The 16412-nt window shown below is 49.8% G+C and overlaps 1 protein-coding gene across 5 annotated transcripts; it reads right to left on the bottom strand.

Annotated features, from left to right (window-relative positions):
• Positions 1 to 1133: 1133 nt before the first annotated feature.
• On the bottom strand, positions 1134 to 5879 carry LOC112878004. 5 transcript variants are annotated; one of them, XM_025942381.1, is made up of 12 exons: positions 5700 to 5879; positions 4924 to 5633; positions 4691 to 4799; positions 4489 to 4605; positions 4290 to 4409; positions 3524 to 3892; positions 2827 to 3140; positions 2630 to 2729; positions 2480 to 2539; positions 2251 to 2337; positions 1840 to 1980; positions 1134 to 1751 (listed from the first exon to the last, which is right to left on the bottom strand). In XM_025942381.1, the coding sequence occupies exons 2-12, from the start codon at positions 5106 to 5108 to the stop codon at positions 1410 to 1412; spliced, it is 1944 nt and encodes a 647-aa protein (XP_025798166.1). In that variant the 5' UTR covers positions 5109 to 5633; positions 5700 to 5879; the 3' UTR covers positions 1134 to 1409. The 5 variants fall into 5 exon arrangements, with proteins under 5 accessions (XP_025798166.1, XP_025798164.1, XP_025798163.1 ...); XM_025942379.1 differs by having other exon boundaries at positions 4924 to 5621; XM_025942378.1 differs by having other exon boundaries at positions 4924 to 5611.
• Positions 5880 to 16412: the final 10533 nt, after the last annotated feature.

Below are 16412 nucleotides of genomic sequence, written 5' to 3'. Positions count from 1 at the left end.
ATTAAATAGACTTTTTTTAAGTCAGTTAACCAAAATAAATAAAAATACTTGAAGTTGAATAAAGTGGATAGAATAGTCTTGACCATCTAAATTGGTGTGTTTTCTGACTAGTAATACATGCTTGACTATGTCTATGTTTGCAGTTTATGCCAAGATTTGATCGAATTAGAATTGAGGATACAAGATGCTCACGTGTACCGGTTGGATGATGATAGTTTCTTTATATTTTTTCTGGAATACGCAGGATAGTTTCTTCATAAGAGGCACATGATACGAGCCTTGTTGCTCATGCATGAATTATGAAAGAAAGCAACCAAAAGTGCGGAGTAATTGTAATATGGAGCCGATGAGTGGTCAAAAGCGACGTTAAGGAGTGTAACACATAAAATCATTATGGTCTCTATTAAGTTCGTCTTTTGATGTGCTCACGAAGATAAGAACAACTCAATCCCGATTAAGTGTCTCATAAAAGATCAAAATAAAATAATTTGAACTGCTGGAGAACATGGTTTTAATACTAGACGACCTTTTGTGGCATGTGGGACTACACAAGAAGACACAAGTGAGAATATGTCACCTTCATGCTAATTCAAAGATCTATGTTTTTTGAAAAAAGAGAAATCAGATATCTATTTACCACGATTTACTACCTTCTCCGCAGTCTTCTTTCTCAAGTTTTTTTTGGAAAACTACTTCTTTCTCAAGTCTCCACGTGCAATATGATGCCATCAAACTGGGTTTTTCTTTCTCACAATTGCAAAAAAAAAACCTTCTTGTTTCTCAAGTTTCCACCGCCTCATCAAGTTATGTCTTGGGAACACGAAACTAATCAATGCTGCTGCTCGCCTGAACTCCGCCCGCAGGCTGCTCGGTGCACGGACCGGGTCCAGGAACCGCGCTCGGTGGGGACCCACGAGGTCAACGTCGCTCATTCGCATTCTCACCCACCACGCCCTCCTCGGAATCTCGCGCCCTCACACCACACGGGCCGCCCGCCGCGTGCAGGTTGGAAGGATCGGAGCTCCACTCGGCGTTTGTTATTCGCGCTCAGCCGCTCGGGGAATTTTGGCAGCAGTGCGAGTTCCTCAGTTCCGGCCATACACCACCCATCGGAAAACAGTCGCTCTCAACAATTCGAACGAATCCACCTGAACTCTCCTCTGTACACTTTTGGCAGAGACAGCCTTCGTCCCAGACATAGGACTTTGCTTGGTTACTAGTATAGCTACACGAGTTCACGCGTACCATTCCAATGATCCAAATCACAACGACATTGCAGCATCAACGACGCATTTACACGATCACATCTGGCCATCGGCTATCGCTGCATCACAGGCTCGCAGCGACCACATACGTGTCTACGACTGATGGCGTGCGTCCGCCGTCCGCGCGTAGGTGAAGCAGTAGCACTAGCAGTGTGGCTTGTCGACCATGCTCCTGGCGAAGGCGTACCGGAACCTGGCGGCGTACGGGAGCCACTCGACGGCCTGCGCGGCCTTGCGCCGGCCTCCCGCGCCCCGCTGGACGGCGTCGTCCTGCGGCGCCCGGCCGTCGGCGGCGGCGCCCCCCTCGCGCTGCGCCCACGGGAGGACGTCGTCGGGGCACAGGGACGCCTCCCGGGCGTACCGCTCGACGAGGCGCGGCAGGAACACCTTCTTCTTGGACTTGCGCACCACCACCGTCGCCTGCAGGAACTCCCGCTTGGCGCGCTCCAGCTCCTCCATCACGTTCTTCGCCGTGTACACCCGCAGCTGCAGAACGTGTCGATCGACCGCGGATGGTTAGAGTAACAGACCATGGAGTATCAGATCGAGCAGGTGCAGGGGTGAATGCGAGTACCATGGGGTCAGACGAAGCGCCGGTGCACAGGGCGAAAAGGGCCAGAGGCTGGCAGTCCAGGAGGCCGAACTTGAGCTGGACCAGCTGCTTCTCGTCCGCGCATTTCTTACGCATCGCCGTCGAGAGGATGGACTCGAACCACTGCAGACAGATACGTTGGATTCTCAGTTTAGCATGTGGTTATGTATATGTCAGTGCAATGAACATGAGTGATGAAAATGTTCTTCGGGTTATTTCAGTAGACTGATAACCAATGCCTTAACACAAAATTGGGAGAGTGTTCAAGTAGTGCAGTTAAGGTGCTCAAGGAATTTTATTTATTTGTAGTCTATAATGTTAATCTGAAGTTTCCAGCTTTGCATGAATAATCAAACAAAAACTGTAACTTTAGCGTGAAACTGCAATACATACACGACCAAGCCGAGGAGATCTGAAGCACAGCAAGGCGTGTTCGATGGAATTGGCAGTAACGGCATGTCCTCCAATGTTGTAGGCAGCCTGCGGTAGGGCGAGTTTCATGTTAGTAACAGTTACAGCAACGAGCAACAAGCTATCCACAGCATGATGCGTCAAAGCAAAGCATTTCAGGATAACTTCCAGTGGTCAACCATAAATCTACTTATTAGGAAACATGTCTCACCTTGTGAAACAGTGCCATTCTTTTCAGCGAGCTGTTTGGAACTCCGTATGCCAGATATGCCTGCAAGCGAGTAACAAACAGATTAATAAGGCAGTAAAACAATAAAACAAGAACTCTTAAGCAAAGTCACTGTAGAATATTCAACATTACATGCATGATAAGAGAATTGTACACATTAATCCAGAAGGCCAATTTAATACTGTTTTCTGACATGCTCAGATCAACCCTTTCAAGCTGCTCCACAAGCAACCTAAACTCCAAGACAGAAAAAGAAATTTGTTACTTGCGATTTCCAAAGGACACATTACCTGAGGGTAAAAGTTTGCAGTATTTTATTTTGGACCAACCTGTAGTGAGTAATCGCATAAGAAACATCTGGCATCTGGTTCTTGTCAACTGATATGGAAGCTATTTCCACAGTACATTTGTTGTTTGATGAACTATTTTCCTCCCCGTTCACCCTCCGAGGAAGTATGACATTTGTCGATGATCTTGACAAGAATGGTGAACGAGCCTTTTCAGGCTTTTCTGGTGCCTCAGTGCGCAGAAGATAGTATATGGAGGCCATGCATCTAACCATTTCTTCTGATATTTTGCTTGGGCATTGATAAAGGTGATCTTTCAGAGTGCGGGCCAGAGAACTACTCCCAGAATAAGGTAGCTTTTCAAAAAAAGAAAAGTTAAAATTAGCCTACTGCATGATCTTCATTGTTCAGTAGATGAAAAAGGCTATTCTGTATTCTGACTTGAAATCATTCGGTATAGAAGTACAAATTTCGTACAAAATGTACCAAAACTGCATGCTTCTGAAAGTGAGCATGAAAACACTACATTTTCCCCCGAAATAGCACATAAAAGGACCACTTTGAATTTTGGTTGAATGGAGTAAACAAGGTGTTTTAGAGCAGGCATATCAGTAGAGTAAAGCTGTTCCTTTATTCTTTTCAAATAGGTGCACTAATGTAGCAAAGTGATAGATTGATTTGCAGTTAATGTTTGAAATTAGATAAATGAGCATGTTGTGAGAATTGTTTCTTGTGTTACCTTTTTTGGATCTGGTGGGAATGCTGTAGGATGGATATCCAACGTTTCACTTGAGAAAGATTGATGCTTGATCTTGGCCTTGACCATATTCTTGGTTCTTCCCGACTCGGATAGCGACTCCATGATTTGGAAAGGCTGAATTGGGAGCTTCTTGGATGAGCAGAATGCACTTGATATTATGCTTGGCTGCCTTCTAGCTCTAGTAGTGATATTCTTGGTGTGTGCGGGGGACGAAATACCAGAGCTCTGCCCTGATGATGGCCCAGACATGCACTGATCAAAGATGCTTCTGTAGAGAGTAAGAACGTGCTGCTCGCGGTTGGCGATTTCCTCCTCAAGCAATTCAATCTCAGCTATCAGTTCCTTTGTCTGCAGGGAGAACAACTGTCAGTCTTTAGAATGCCATTAAACAGTACTAGTACTTGAGTAACAGAGATGTAACACTTTCCCTTGCATGATCTCTTGATTTGGTAATTGCTTTTCCTTTCTTTAACTTGCATTACACTAGCTATCAACAACGCAACCATAGATTTTTCAGGGCTCAATGTTATCTTGTTAAATAACCGATTTTTCGTGTCCAGTCCATATGAAATAAATTATTGAACACTTGCAAACTTGAAACTTGCAGGGTACATGGAAATGATGGGAGCACTCTACATGGAAATGAACACTCTACATTTGACTTGACTGTCACGTACGATGCACGAACCGATTGCAATTTGCAAGGAGAAAATTTTGAAGTGGCCAAATGGCAGATCAGTCATACCTGCGCTGGGAAATGCCTATGGCCAGGAGATAGAGTGCTGGATGCACGGCCAATCGCCCGATCAAGCATGACCCTGATGGACCTCTCCTGATGCAAATGCAGCTGCAGCTGCCTAACCTGCTAGAATTCAGAAACAGTTATTGACACGATCAGCACCACACGCCGGATCGAAAATGGCTTCTTTCGTTTTGCTCCTCACATCATTCTCCAGCGACACGCGGTGGTTCGGCGACGCGTTGGGCCTATGATCTCGCGGCCCCTGGTGAACCGATAGTCCGGCGGCGGTGGCGCAAGACCTCCTCGCATCCGGCGGGTTCTGCCAGAGAATTCACAACGCGCCAGCGGTCAGTTACAAGTAACCCACATCCTCCCGTGCGGTGAAGAGTTCAGTAATCTCCAACCTTGGACGAGCCGGGAGTGGCGGCGCCCTGTGCTTGGCCGCAGCGTTGCTCCGCGGCGCCATGCGCCGGCCCATGCTTGCACGCCTCCGCGTTCCTGTCAGAAGACGCACTGCACCACGAACCGCGGCGCCGGCAAAGTTAAAACATCGAAACTTTAAACTCCAAATGCGAAGGGAGACGAAGCAGAGGAGGGGGGAAAAAGTGTCGGTTGACGGCAGCATGCGGAGACCGACCTCTTAGACCGCCGGTGTCGCGGCAAGGCAGCGGGCACAGCGGCGGCCTTGGGCGCGCACGCCGCCGAGACCGCAGCCTCCGGTTCGCCGTTGTTGGCGTCGTTGTTTTTCTCGGTCGGTCCTTGCCCTCCGGTCGCCACAGCCCCTCCCGCCTGCTCCATCATTTCTTCCTTCTGGCCTGTCATGGATCCCGGCGTCGGCGTGCCTAGCAGAGCTAGCTAGCTAGCACTGTTACCGCCTAGGTAGCCACCTGCCCACCACTACTACATCGCACGCCTCGACATCGATCCAGACGCTGCTAGCCGCGCGTTTATATGAGCAGCGTTGAACAGCAGCAGGAAGGCAGGCAGGCAAAGAGCATCCTGCGCGCAGGGCCGCGTCGCCGACGATTAAATACGGCGTGGTGGCGGTAATGGCGCTCCTGCGGGTTTGCAGCGGGGCTGCACTGGCGACGGAGGGAGGAATTAGAAACGAGCTGGATTGGCATGCACTGCGAAGCGCACAGGCGCACAGCTGGGAGACTCCGGTGCGGAGCGCGGAGGCGATGGGTGGCGACTGGCGAGGGAGGGGGGAAGTAACTCCGCTGCCGGCGTGGGGGGCCGGGGCCGGACGGACGACGGAGCCGAAGGAGAGCGAATGGGTTGCGCTGTGGTGGGTGAGCCGCGTTAATGCCTGCGCTTTCCCTGCACTGCACACAGCTGCACTGAGGTCTGAGACACAGTAATAGAGCTAGAGCAAGGACTCGCCAATCGCCACGCCGTTGCCGTGGCACTTACCCCCTCTCCTCGATCGCCCCCTCTGGGAATGGCCAAACGGGTGGTGTTTCTTGCGTGGTACGGTTGGCCAGAGCTTCGAGAGCTGACGCCGCTTGTCCCGAAAACTTTGCTTTTCTTGTGCGACGAGTGCCACTGCACCTAACATCCTTGACCAAATTTCGTGCCCGCGAAAGAGTCAAAATCCGCATAGAGTATGAGTGTCACTTGGCGCTCCTGTATAGTCAGAAAACAGTAGGGAGCGAACTCCCCAGCTATGCACATGATGTAGCCCTCTGACCTCTCGATGACTCGTTCGTGTCCTGACTCGCCACCGAGCCTACCCGGTGTTTTCTCTCCTTTGGAGCTCCCTAGTGGATCCTTCTCCGCTGCTAGGACACTGTAGCATGCAACGGCCGTGGAGCTGGGCTCACGCTGCTACCAGCACAGGATCAGCGGATCACGACCTCACGCGGGCAGTTAGGTGCCGGTATGAATGCCGGCGTTAATGGCCCCTCGCCTACCTGTCCGCCCGCCCCACGGCCACGGCTCGTAGCGCCTCGGCGTGCCTGATGACTGTTTCTTAATGTTGACTTCGGTGGAGCACCCCTGCCCTGGCGACACATCTGTGATCTACCGCTGCTACTGCTGCTGTCTACTCCCACTGTTTTACCGGGTAGTACTGAACTACTGATCACCAGCGTCATGTGGAGCAGCCAGGACGGGAGAGATACAGAGATACCTGGCGATCCCACTGCCTCGTATGCGACTTGTCTCGCGGCGCCGATTTATGGCGCGGGATTGAAGGCGTGCTGGTACGGCCACGAACCATTTTCTGAATGATGGCGCAGGAAGACAGGCCAATTGCAAGCGCAACAGAGGCGTGAAGGAAATGGTGAGCTGCAGGAGGAAGGCGAGGGAAACGAACAAACAGACGCCTCGTGATCGCAGCGTGACGAAGGGGCTGTTAGAAATCTAGGCAATTTTCGGTATATTTTAATTCCAAATATTACTAGCAATTTCATAACATAAATAAGTGATAATGTGTTTAAGAGATATGTGCATGTGTTCATGTTATTCTCACTAATAAGCATGAACAAATAATTAAACCAGAATAGGTTTAGTATGTACCCCAAGGCGGGACCAGTGCCGGGGGCACCGGTTGCGCCGTTACCAGCTGGAATAGACATGCTATTCGACTGGCCTTGCTTGAAGTAGCCGAACTAAGTCGATGCAGGAAGGTGTTCGCAGTGCAGTCCCACGAACGGTTACGCCGGGAAGTAGACGAAGTAGTCGTTCGCACGAGCGGTTACGCCGGGAAGTAGACGAAGTAGTCGTTCGCACGAGCGGTTGCGCCGGGAAGTAGACGAAGGAGTCGTTCAGGGAGCGAGCAGTCGCGTCAAGACGCTCCCCAAAAACCTAATTGCCCGCGTCCCGTGCAGGACCTTCAGCGAGCAGAGGTTCCGGAGGCCCTGCTCTCGCTAGACCTGTGCGCGCAGTGCTAGCGGTGGGGAAGGCAGAAAGCAGCTGAGGGAGAAGGGAGAGGTCTCCTGAAGAGGAGTACCTTGAGAATGCTTGAGATGAGTGAGGATGGGAGGAGAGGGTGCTGGCTTATATAGGCTCGAGATGCCTCAGGTTCAACGAACCTGGACGTCACGAATGGCTTTGATGAGCGGCAATTAATGTGCCTTAATGTGCCTCAGATTCAACGAACCTGGACGTCACGAATGGCAGTTAATGTGCCTCAGGTTCAACGAACCTGGACGTCGTAAAGAGCCTTCAATGTCTGGTCATTAGTATCGACATTAACACTCTGTTTTAATGCTCTTTACTGCAAAAACGTTCTCATCTCAGCACATCACGCCGCACCGCACCGCACGTCACGTCCGGCCGCGCACGCGCACGCGCACCGCACCGCACCGCACCGCACCGCCCGCCCGCCCGGCCGGCCGCGCCGCGCCGCGCCGCGCCTCGCCTCGCCTCGGCCACGGCCCGGCTCGGCGAGGCGAGCGAGCGCGCGCGCGCGCGTGGTTCACCGTCCTCCTCTTACCGGCTTCTCAAGCGGTGTACACGAAGTCCACCTTTTAAGTCGGTTGAGATCCTCCTCAATTCCCGGTACGGAATTAAGCATTGATTCCCTAGCATTAATAGTAGGCTTTAAATTCTTTTAATTGCAATAGAATGAATGGGCCAAGCCCATTATTCCAACAATCCCCACCAAGAAATTCAAGCCGCACTAGAAATGCCCTCATTCCCTCATTGATATACCAGTATTCGACAGAGACTGTTAAGTTGAACTTCCATCTAGGACAAAGGCTACACTTATTCACAACTGTGCAATGGACTATGCCTTGAATTGCCAGTTTTGTGCAAACAAGTTTGACCAGAGCCCTACACTGGTACTAGGCTGCAAGAGCATCCCCGCGGTTTGGAGCTTATAAGTCATACTCCAGGCCCTTCTTGAGTTTTTAGAGAATACCCAGTTCTCATAGACCATGACCAGTGGTCAAACTCATATAGGTGTGTTCCTTTCAGATGTTCTGTAGGACAACATCTTTGTTTCTAGAAAACAACTCATTTGTTTTAAAGAAACCACCTGGAACACATTAAGGTATAGACCAACCTGCCATACAGATTAGAAGAGAAATGCACCTTATACACGGAATGAGCCCTTTTCACAAAGGTTCTCTTCTCACCGTCAGACTTTAGTTTGTTTCACCATCCTAATTCACGGGATCTCCGATCACATAGGACAGGTTTCCACTATAGAATGACTCACGTGGGTCTCAAGCCCAATTCCATAGATGCATTGTCTATCACATTTCGTGAAAGACCCTTTGTAAACTGATCTGCCAGATTTTTAGCCGTCTGAACATAGTCCAGGGCTATAACTCCGGAGTTTCTCAATTTTCTGACAGATTTCAACCGCCTTTTCACATGTCTAGATGACTTCATGTTATCCTTTGAACTGTTCACCTTGACAATTACCGTTTGATTGTCACAGTTCATTAGAATTGCCGGTAATGGTTTTTCAACTATCGGCAAGTCCATAAGGAGCTCACGAAGCCACTCAGCCTCAACAGTGGCGGTATCTAACGCTGTGAGTTCTGCTTCCATAGTTGACCTCGTTAAGATGGTCTGCTTGCAAGACTTCCAGGAAACAGCTCCACCACCAAGTGTAAACACATATCCACTTGTGGCCTTTATCTCATCAGCATCAGAGATCCAATTTGAATCACTATACCCTTCTAGTACCCTTGGGTATCCGGTGTAGTGAATTCCATAGTTCATTGTCCCCTTCAGATAGCGCATTACTCTTTCAAGAGCCTTCCAATGATCATCTCCCGGGTTTGAAACAAACCGGCTCAGTTTGCTTACAGCAAACGAGATGTCAGGTCTTGTAGCGCTCGCTAAATACATTAATGAACCAATGATCTGAGAGTATCTCAGCTGATCTCGCATTATCCTTTTGTTCTTTCTAAGAATTAAACTGGCATCATATGGTGTTGAGACAAGTTTATAGTCGCTATAACCAAAGCGACTTAACACCTTCTCCACATAGTGAGACTGTGTAAGAATCACCCCACCATTGATCTCTTTTACCAGTTTTATATTAAGGATAACATCAGCTTCTCCCAGATCCTTCATCTCAAAATTTTGAGATAAAAACTCTTTGACTTCCTTAATCACATTAAGGCTAGTGCCAAAGATCAGTATGTCATCCACATACAAGCACAAAATCACTCCTTCAGCCCCACCATAGCGATAGTACACACATCTGTCAGCTTCGTTCACAACAAAGCCGGCAGAGATCAAAGTTCTATCAAACTTTTCATGCCACTGCTTAGGCGCTTGCTTGAGACCATATAAAGATTTTAACAACTTACAAACCATTCCTTCTTGACCCTTTGATACAAACCCATCCGGCTGATCCATATAGATCTCCTCTTCTAACTCTCCATTGAGGAAAGCCGTCTTAACGTCCATCTGATGAACGAGAAGACCAAAAGAGGCTGCCAGGGAAAGTAACACTCGAATTGTGGTCAATCGGGCAACTGGTGAATAAGTGTCAAAGAAATCTTCTCCTTCTTTTTGGGTATAACCCTTGGCCACAAGCCTAGCCTTGTACTTTTCAATAGTACCATCTGGCCTAAGCTTTTTCTTGAACACCCACTTGCATCCAACCGGTTTACATCCATAAGGACGTTCAACAACCTCCCAGGTTCCATTAGATATAATAGAATCCATCTCACTCCTTACTGCTTCCTTCCAATAGTCAGCATCAGGAGATGAATATGCCTCTTCAATGGTTCTGGGTGTATCATCTATGAGGTATACAATGAAATCATCACCAAAAGACTTTACAGTCCTTTGTCTCTTGCTCTTTCTCGGAGCATCATTGTTCTCCTCCTCAAGATTTTCTACAAGTGTATGTTCATTGTGTTCTATCGGCTCAGCAGAGCTATCATCCTCGATGAACTCTTGCCTAGATGAACTTGTTTCATCTCTCATGGGAAAAATATTTTCAAAAAATGTAGCATCTCTGGACTCCATTATAGTACCAACATGCATGTCAGGTACTCCAGATTTCACTATTAAAAATCTATATCCAACGCTGTGAATAGCATAACCTAGAAAGATACAATCCACAGTTTTAGGTCCAAGCTTACGTTTCTTGGTTATTGGCACACTCACTTTTGCCAAACAACCCCATGTACGTAAGTATGACAGTGTTGGCCTTTTCTTCTCCCATTCCTCGAATGGAGTTATCTCTTTATTCTTTGTAGGAACACGGTTTAGGACATGACATGCAGTCAATATAGCCTCACCCCACCATTCCTTGGAAAGTCCCGCTGTATCTAACATGGCGTTAACCAAATCCGTTAGAGTGCGGTTCTTTCTTTCGGCAACCCCATTTGACTGAGGTGAATAGGGAGGCGTCCTCTCATGAATAATACCATGTTCCTCGCAGAATAAAGTAAATAAATTTGAGAAATACTCGCCACCACGATCTGACCTAACTCTTTTGATCTTTCTCTCAAGTTGGTTTTCTACTTCAGCTTTATAGACTTTAAAGTAGTGTAAAGCTTCATCTTTTGACTTCAACAAATAGATGTAACAAAATCTAGTACTATCATCAATCAAAGTCATGAAATATTTTTTACCACCTTTTGTCAACACTCCATTCATTTCGCACAAATCGGAATGAATTAATTCTAAGGGTGCCAAGCTCCTTGCCTCCGCGGTATTATGAGGCTTACGAGTTTGTTTTGATTCAACACATACATGGCACTTAGAATTTTTGACAAAAGTAAACTTTGGAATTAAGCTCAAATTAGCTAAGCGCATCATACAACCAAAATTAACGTGACAAAGCCTCGAATGCCAAACATTTGTTTCATCAACGTTAATAACATTGTACGCAACTTTATTACAAATATCTGACAAAGAAAGACGGAACAAGCCTCCACTTTTATAACCTTTTCCAACAAAAGTACCAAACTTAGACAAGATACATTTATTGGACTCAAAGACTAATTTGAAACCATCTCTACACAGTAGAGAGCCGCTGACTAGATTCTTCTTGATGGTGGGGACATGCTGCACGTTCTTCAGCTGCACGGTCTTCCCCGAAGTAAACTTCAGATTTACCGTACCAACACCAAAAACACGCGCATGCGATCCGTTCCCCATCAGCAAGGAGGAAGTCCCGCCGGTCTGGTAAGAAGAGAACAAAGAAGCATCAGCACAAACATGAATATTAGCACCAGTGTCAACCCACCACTCGGGTGAACCAAAGACTGAAAGAACAGTAGGTAATAAATTACCGTACCCCGATGTTCCTCCAGGCTCGCTAATAACCATGTTGGCGGAGTTGTTGCCTTTGCGGTTCGGACACTTTGCAGCAAAGTGATCCGTACTAGCGCACACATAGCAAGCTCCCGTCTTCTTTTTCTTCTTAAAAGTGGTTGTCTTCTTAGTCTTTGGTTGGTTCTGCGGTGGCTTTTTCTTATTCTTGTGGGAGTTGTTCTTCTGAACAAGATTGGCACTTGAAGCACCAACAACTCCTTTCCCACGTATGTCCTTTGCTCTCGCCTTCTCCTCAACATCAAGAGTCCCTATGAGTCCATCTATTGTGAACTCCTGTCTCTTGTGTTTTAGAGAAGTAGCAAAGTCCCTCCAAGAAGGTGGCAGCTTAGAGATTATACCTCCGGCCACAAACTTATTGGGTAACACACATGGGGACTCTTTGCTGCAATTTTTGAGATCTTTTGCCAGAGTATGTATTTCATGAGCCTGTTCCACTACAGAACGGTCTTCGACCATCCTGTACTCAAGGAACTGCTCCATGATATACAACTCACTCCCGGCGTCAGATACTCCATATTGAGCCTCAAGAGCATCCCACAATGCTTTGCCAGTTGGCAGCCGGATATAAGAATCCACCAGGTTATCACCGAGAACACTTATGATCAAGCCTCGAAAGAGGATATCAGCCTCATCGAACGCACTCTCTTCCTCTGGAGAGAATTGTTCAGGCTTACCCTCTTTCACATGGATCACTCTCGATAGTGTTAACCATAGTATAAGCCGCTCTTGCCAACGTTTGTAATTTGAACCATCAAATGGTGGTGGTTTGATTGATGCAGCAAAGCTAGATACCGAAAGCCTATTAACAAAATTAGGTTTTTGGATTGTTAGAAATCTAGGCAATTTTCGGTATATTTTAATTCCAAATATTACTAGCAATTTCATGACATAAATAAGTGATAATGTGTTTAAGAGATATGTGCATGTGTTCATGTTATTCTCACTAATAAGCATGAACAAATAATTAAATCAGAATAGGTTTAGTATGTACCCCAAGGCGGGACCAGTGCCGGGGGCACCGGTTGCGCCGTTACCAGCTGGAATAGACATGCTATTCGACTGGCCTTGCTTGAAGTAGCCGAACTAAGTCGATGCAGGAAGGTGTTCGCAGTGCAGTCCCACGAACGGTTACGCCGGGAAGTAGACGAAGTAGTCGTTCGCACGAGCGGTTACGCCGGGAAGTAGACGAAGTAGTCGTTCGCACGAGCGGTTGCGCCGGGAAGTAGACGAAGGAGTCGTTCAGGGAGCGAGCAGTCGCGTCAAGACGCTCCCCAAAAACCTAATTGCCCGCGTCCCGTGCAGGACCTTCAGCGAGCAGAGGTTCCGGAGGCCCTGCTCTCGCTAGACCTGTGCGCGCAGTGCTAGCGGTGGGGAAGGCAGAAAGCAGCTGAGGGAGAAGGGAGAGGTCTCCTGAAGAGGAGTACCTTGAGAATGCTTGAGATGAGTGAGGATGGGAGGAGAGGGTGCTGGCTTATATAGGCTCGAGATGCCTCAGGTTCAACGAACCTGGACGTCACGAATGGCTTTGATGAGCGGCAATTAATGTGCCTTAATGTGCCTCAGATTCAACGAACCTGGACGTCACGAATGGCAGTTAATGTGCCTCAGGTTCAACGAACCTGGACGTCGTAAAGAGCCTTCAATGTCTGGTCATTAGTATCGACATTAACACTCTGTTTTAATGCTCTTTACTGCAAAAACGTTCTCATCTCAGCACATCACGCCGCGCCGCGCCGCGCCGCGCCGCGCCGCCTGGCCGGCCGCGCCGCGCCGCGCCTCGGCCACGGCTCGGCGAGGCGAGCGAGCGCGCGCGCGTGTGGTTCACCGTCCTCCTCTTACCGGTTTCTCAAGCGGTATACACGAAGTCCACCTTTTAAGTCGGTTGAGATCCTCCTCAATTCCCGGTACGGAATTAAGCATTGATTCCCTAGCATTAATAGTAGGCTTTAAATTCTTTTAATTGCAATAGAATGAATGGGCCAAGCCCATTATTCCAACAGGGGCGGAGTGAAGTGGTGAGCTTTAGCCTTTGGCAGTAGTAGTCGGAGGAGTAGGACGATCGGGTGGCGCCGTTGATGCGTAAGTCTAACCGAGCGCATTGATGGCTCGATTCTTCCGGGACGGGGTACGGGTTCCGTCTCTTGCGGGGCATCCACGGCTTGAGCGATGGGTTAGTAGGAGTATAGAGTACTGGTAGCTTTTTGGTTGGCGTCGACCATTCATTCATGGAGCTCCACGTTTCGGTTGCGCCGAGAGCGACGGGATACGCCGCGCGCTTGCCGGTCATCCTCAGCGTTGACAATGTGTTCGGCTCCGGTCGGGGGGGTCGGGACGACCCCGTTCATCGTTCCTCCGTGGACCGCGGTGCTGCTGTGTGACGCCCTTAAAATTTACCAAATTAAATCGCGCGCTAATGTGTTTCAATGAAAAACCACTCGTCATCGAAACCCTAAACCTAGCCCCTCATGTCCAACAGCGGACTTAACCGCCGTCACATCTCGCACCGCTCACGCGCGACCGTCCACCGTAATTGACGCAGACGCGACCCCCTTCCTTTTCTCCTCTCCTCGTGCCGCGCGCTTGGCCGACCGGCCGCGACCAATGCCGCAAGAAGCGCCGACGCTCCTCGTGCCGCGTGCGAACCCCGCGCGCGCGTGGCCGCGGTCGCCGCCGCGATCGGCGCCGGCGCGTCCTTTTTTTTTCCTCTCTCTTTTTCTTTTTCTCCCTCCCATTTCTCCCTTTTTCTTTTTTTCCAATCTCTCTCTCTTTTTCTTTCTCTCCTTTCCTCTCTCCCCTTTTCCTTTTTCTTTCCCTTTTTCCTTTCTCCTTTCTTTTTCCCTCTTCCCTTCCTCTCCCCTCTCCTTCCCCTGGCTCTGCTCCCGGGCGCCCGAGCGCCGCTGTGCGCTGCCCCCCCGGCCGTGCCGCGTGCACGCGCACACACCCGCCCGCGTGCCCGCGTGCTCACGCGCCGCGCGCCGCGGCGCTCGTCGCCCGTGCCTCGCCCCTGGCCCGCGCCGCGCGTGCCGTGCGCGCACACGCCGCCGCTACGCCGCGCCGCCCGCTGAGCCGCCGCCGCTGCCGCACCCGCCCCGACGCGCCGCACGCCGCCACAGCCCCGTGCTCGCCCGCACGCCACGCCACGACGAAAGCAAGCGGCCGGGGCGCCATTAATGGCGCCCGCACCGCCCGCCGGCCGCCTCAATTCCCCCACCTCACCGCCCCTCCCCTCGGCCTATAAATAGGCCGCCCGCGTGGCTCACCACCACCACGACCACCGCCACCGCCCTATACACCTCCCCCCTGCCCCTAGCGCCGCCGCCGCGCACCCCATCACCGGCCGCCGCCCCCCACCGTGGGCCCACTCCCTCACCGCGTCTCAAGCCAAGGTGAGGCCGGGAGTTAGTTTCCCGTGACCTCCTCTCCCTTTCCCCCACACCCCCGGGCCGCCCTGGCCCTGGCCGGCCGGGATTGGGCCGCCGGCGCCCCCCCGACCCCTCCTCTGCTCTGTGCGGGTGGGAGGAGGAAGAAAGGGCCCTTTTTGCCCAAAACCCCCTCCCTTTCTTGTATTTTCCCGAAAGAAACCCCCTGTCCACTCCTTTTTGCAAAAGAAACCTTACGCCTTCCGTTAATTCAAAGCGAACCCCTCGATACATAAACCTAGATATATTTGATACCTTTTAGCATGCACAGGGTATTTCTAGGATTAACGAATAAGCCCTTACCTCCTTTAGATAATTACGAACAAGTCCCTGGACCTCGTTTAAGCCCTGAAACCACCTCTAGCGCGTCATTTTATGTGCGAAATGACCTCCGATTGACCCGAAACTTTACCACGCCCTTTCTAGTATAGTTTTAGCCATGCCATTAAGAAACCACCCAGAGATATTGCCCCTAACTCCGTAACTAAATTATTTCCGATTCAAGCCTATCGGTAAAAGCTTTTAGTTCTTTCGCTTGATTGTGTGTCTGTTTGTTTGCGTCGTAGGACACGGAGTGAACGACGAGGTTCCCGGCCGCGACCAAGCAACTGGGGACCAGTACTGCGACCCCGAACCCGAAGGACAGTGCTCCGATCAGGACTTCCCGCAAGGGTTTGACGATGGCAAGTTCAATTCCGCCCTTTGATGCATATTTCTGCCCTAGTTTTTATAAACACGACCCAATGGCCTGTTTTATAAAATTGCATTGTTTTGCGTGCTGGAAACCCGGTAGGATAGCCACCATGCTTGAAATAACCATACTCTGACGGCCTGATTTATAATGAAAATGCGTGTGTGTGGGAAGGGATAAAATGCGGTTTTGAAAAACGAGTTAGATGAGATGGATGGCATTTCTGTGTGAATTGCCGCTGGTGTGCTCGTACCTATGTGGTTGAGCGTGGATGGGAGATATCCATCTTGTCGCCCCTAAGGACCGAGTTGATGTGACATCTCACCTAGCTTCTCGTAGTGCGAACCACTTGACCGTTGTATGGGCAACGGCTTGGCCTAACCCCGTTGGTTAGTCTGATAGCCATCAGGAGAGCTGGGAGCAACGGGTGATCAAGGAGACGGGATAAGTTCTGTGTGACTTATGCCCCGGTTAAACCTCGGTGATAGGTCGAATGACCCCTTGATAGATCCCGAGATGGCTAGTCAGGTCCAGCTACGGTGGGTAAGGGCTTCGATGGGATCTGCACCGGCACTAAGGTGTTCGTGCTGTGGTACCCCACCTGTGGGTAAAGTTGCACACCTCTGCAGAGTTAAAATCTATTCGAATAGCCGTGCCCACGGTACTGGGCAAGTTACGGTGTGGTCACATAACTAGTGTTTCTTTCTGGGAAGGGTTGATCTGATGTGAGTTGTTTGAAAAGTATCCGGCAATAGT

Source organism: Panicum hallii, chromosome 9, assembly GCF_002211085.1.
Source record: "Panicum hallii strain FIL2 chromosome 9, PHallii_v3.1, whole genome shotgun sequence".
Taxonomy (NCBI): Eukaryota; Viridiplantae; Streptophyta; class Magnoliopsida; order Poales; family Poaceae; genus Panicum; species Panicum hallii.
This window is presented reverse-complemented; position numbering and strand designations above follow the sequence as displayed.

Bases quoted from the DNA above. Each gene is read 5' to 3' on its own strand.
- LOC112878004 (XM_025942381.1), bottom strand. From the start codon at position 5,108: ATGACAGGCCAGAAGGAAGAAATGATGGAGCAGGCGGGAGGGGCTGTG. The intron at 3,893-4,289 runs GTATGACTGATC...TTCTCCCTGCAG, and splicing joins ATAGGCATTTCCCAGCGCAG to ACAAAGGAACTGATAGCTGA. The intron at 2,338-2,479 runs GTGAGACATGTT...GCCCTACCGCAG, and splicing joins GAATGGCACTGTTTCACAAG to GCTGCCTACAACATTGGAGG.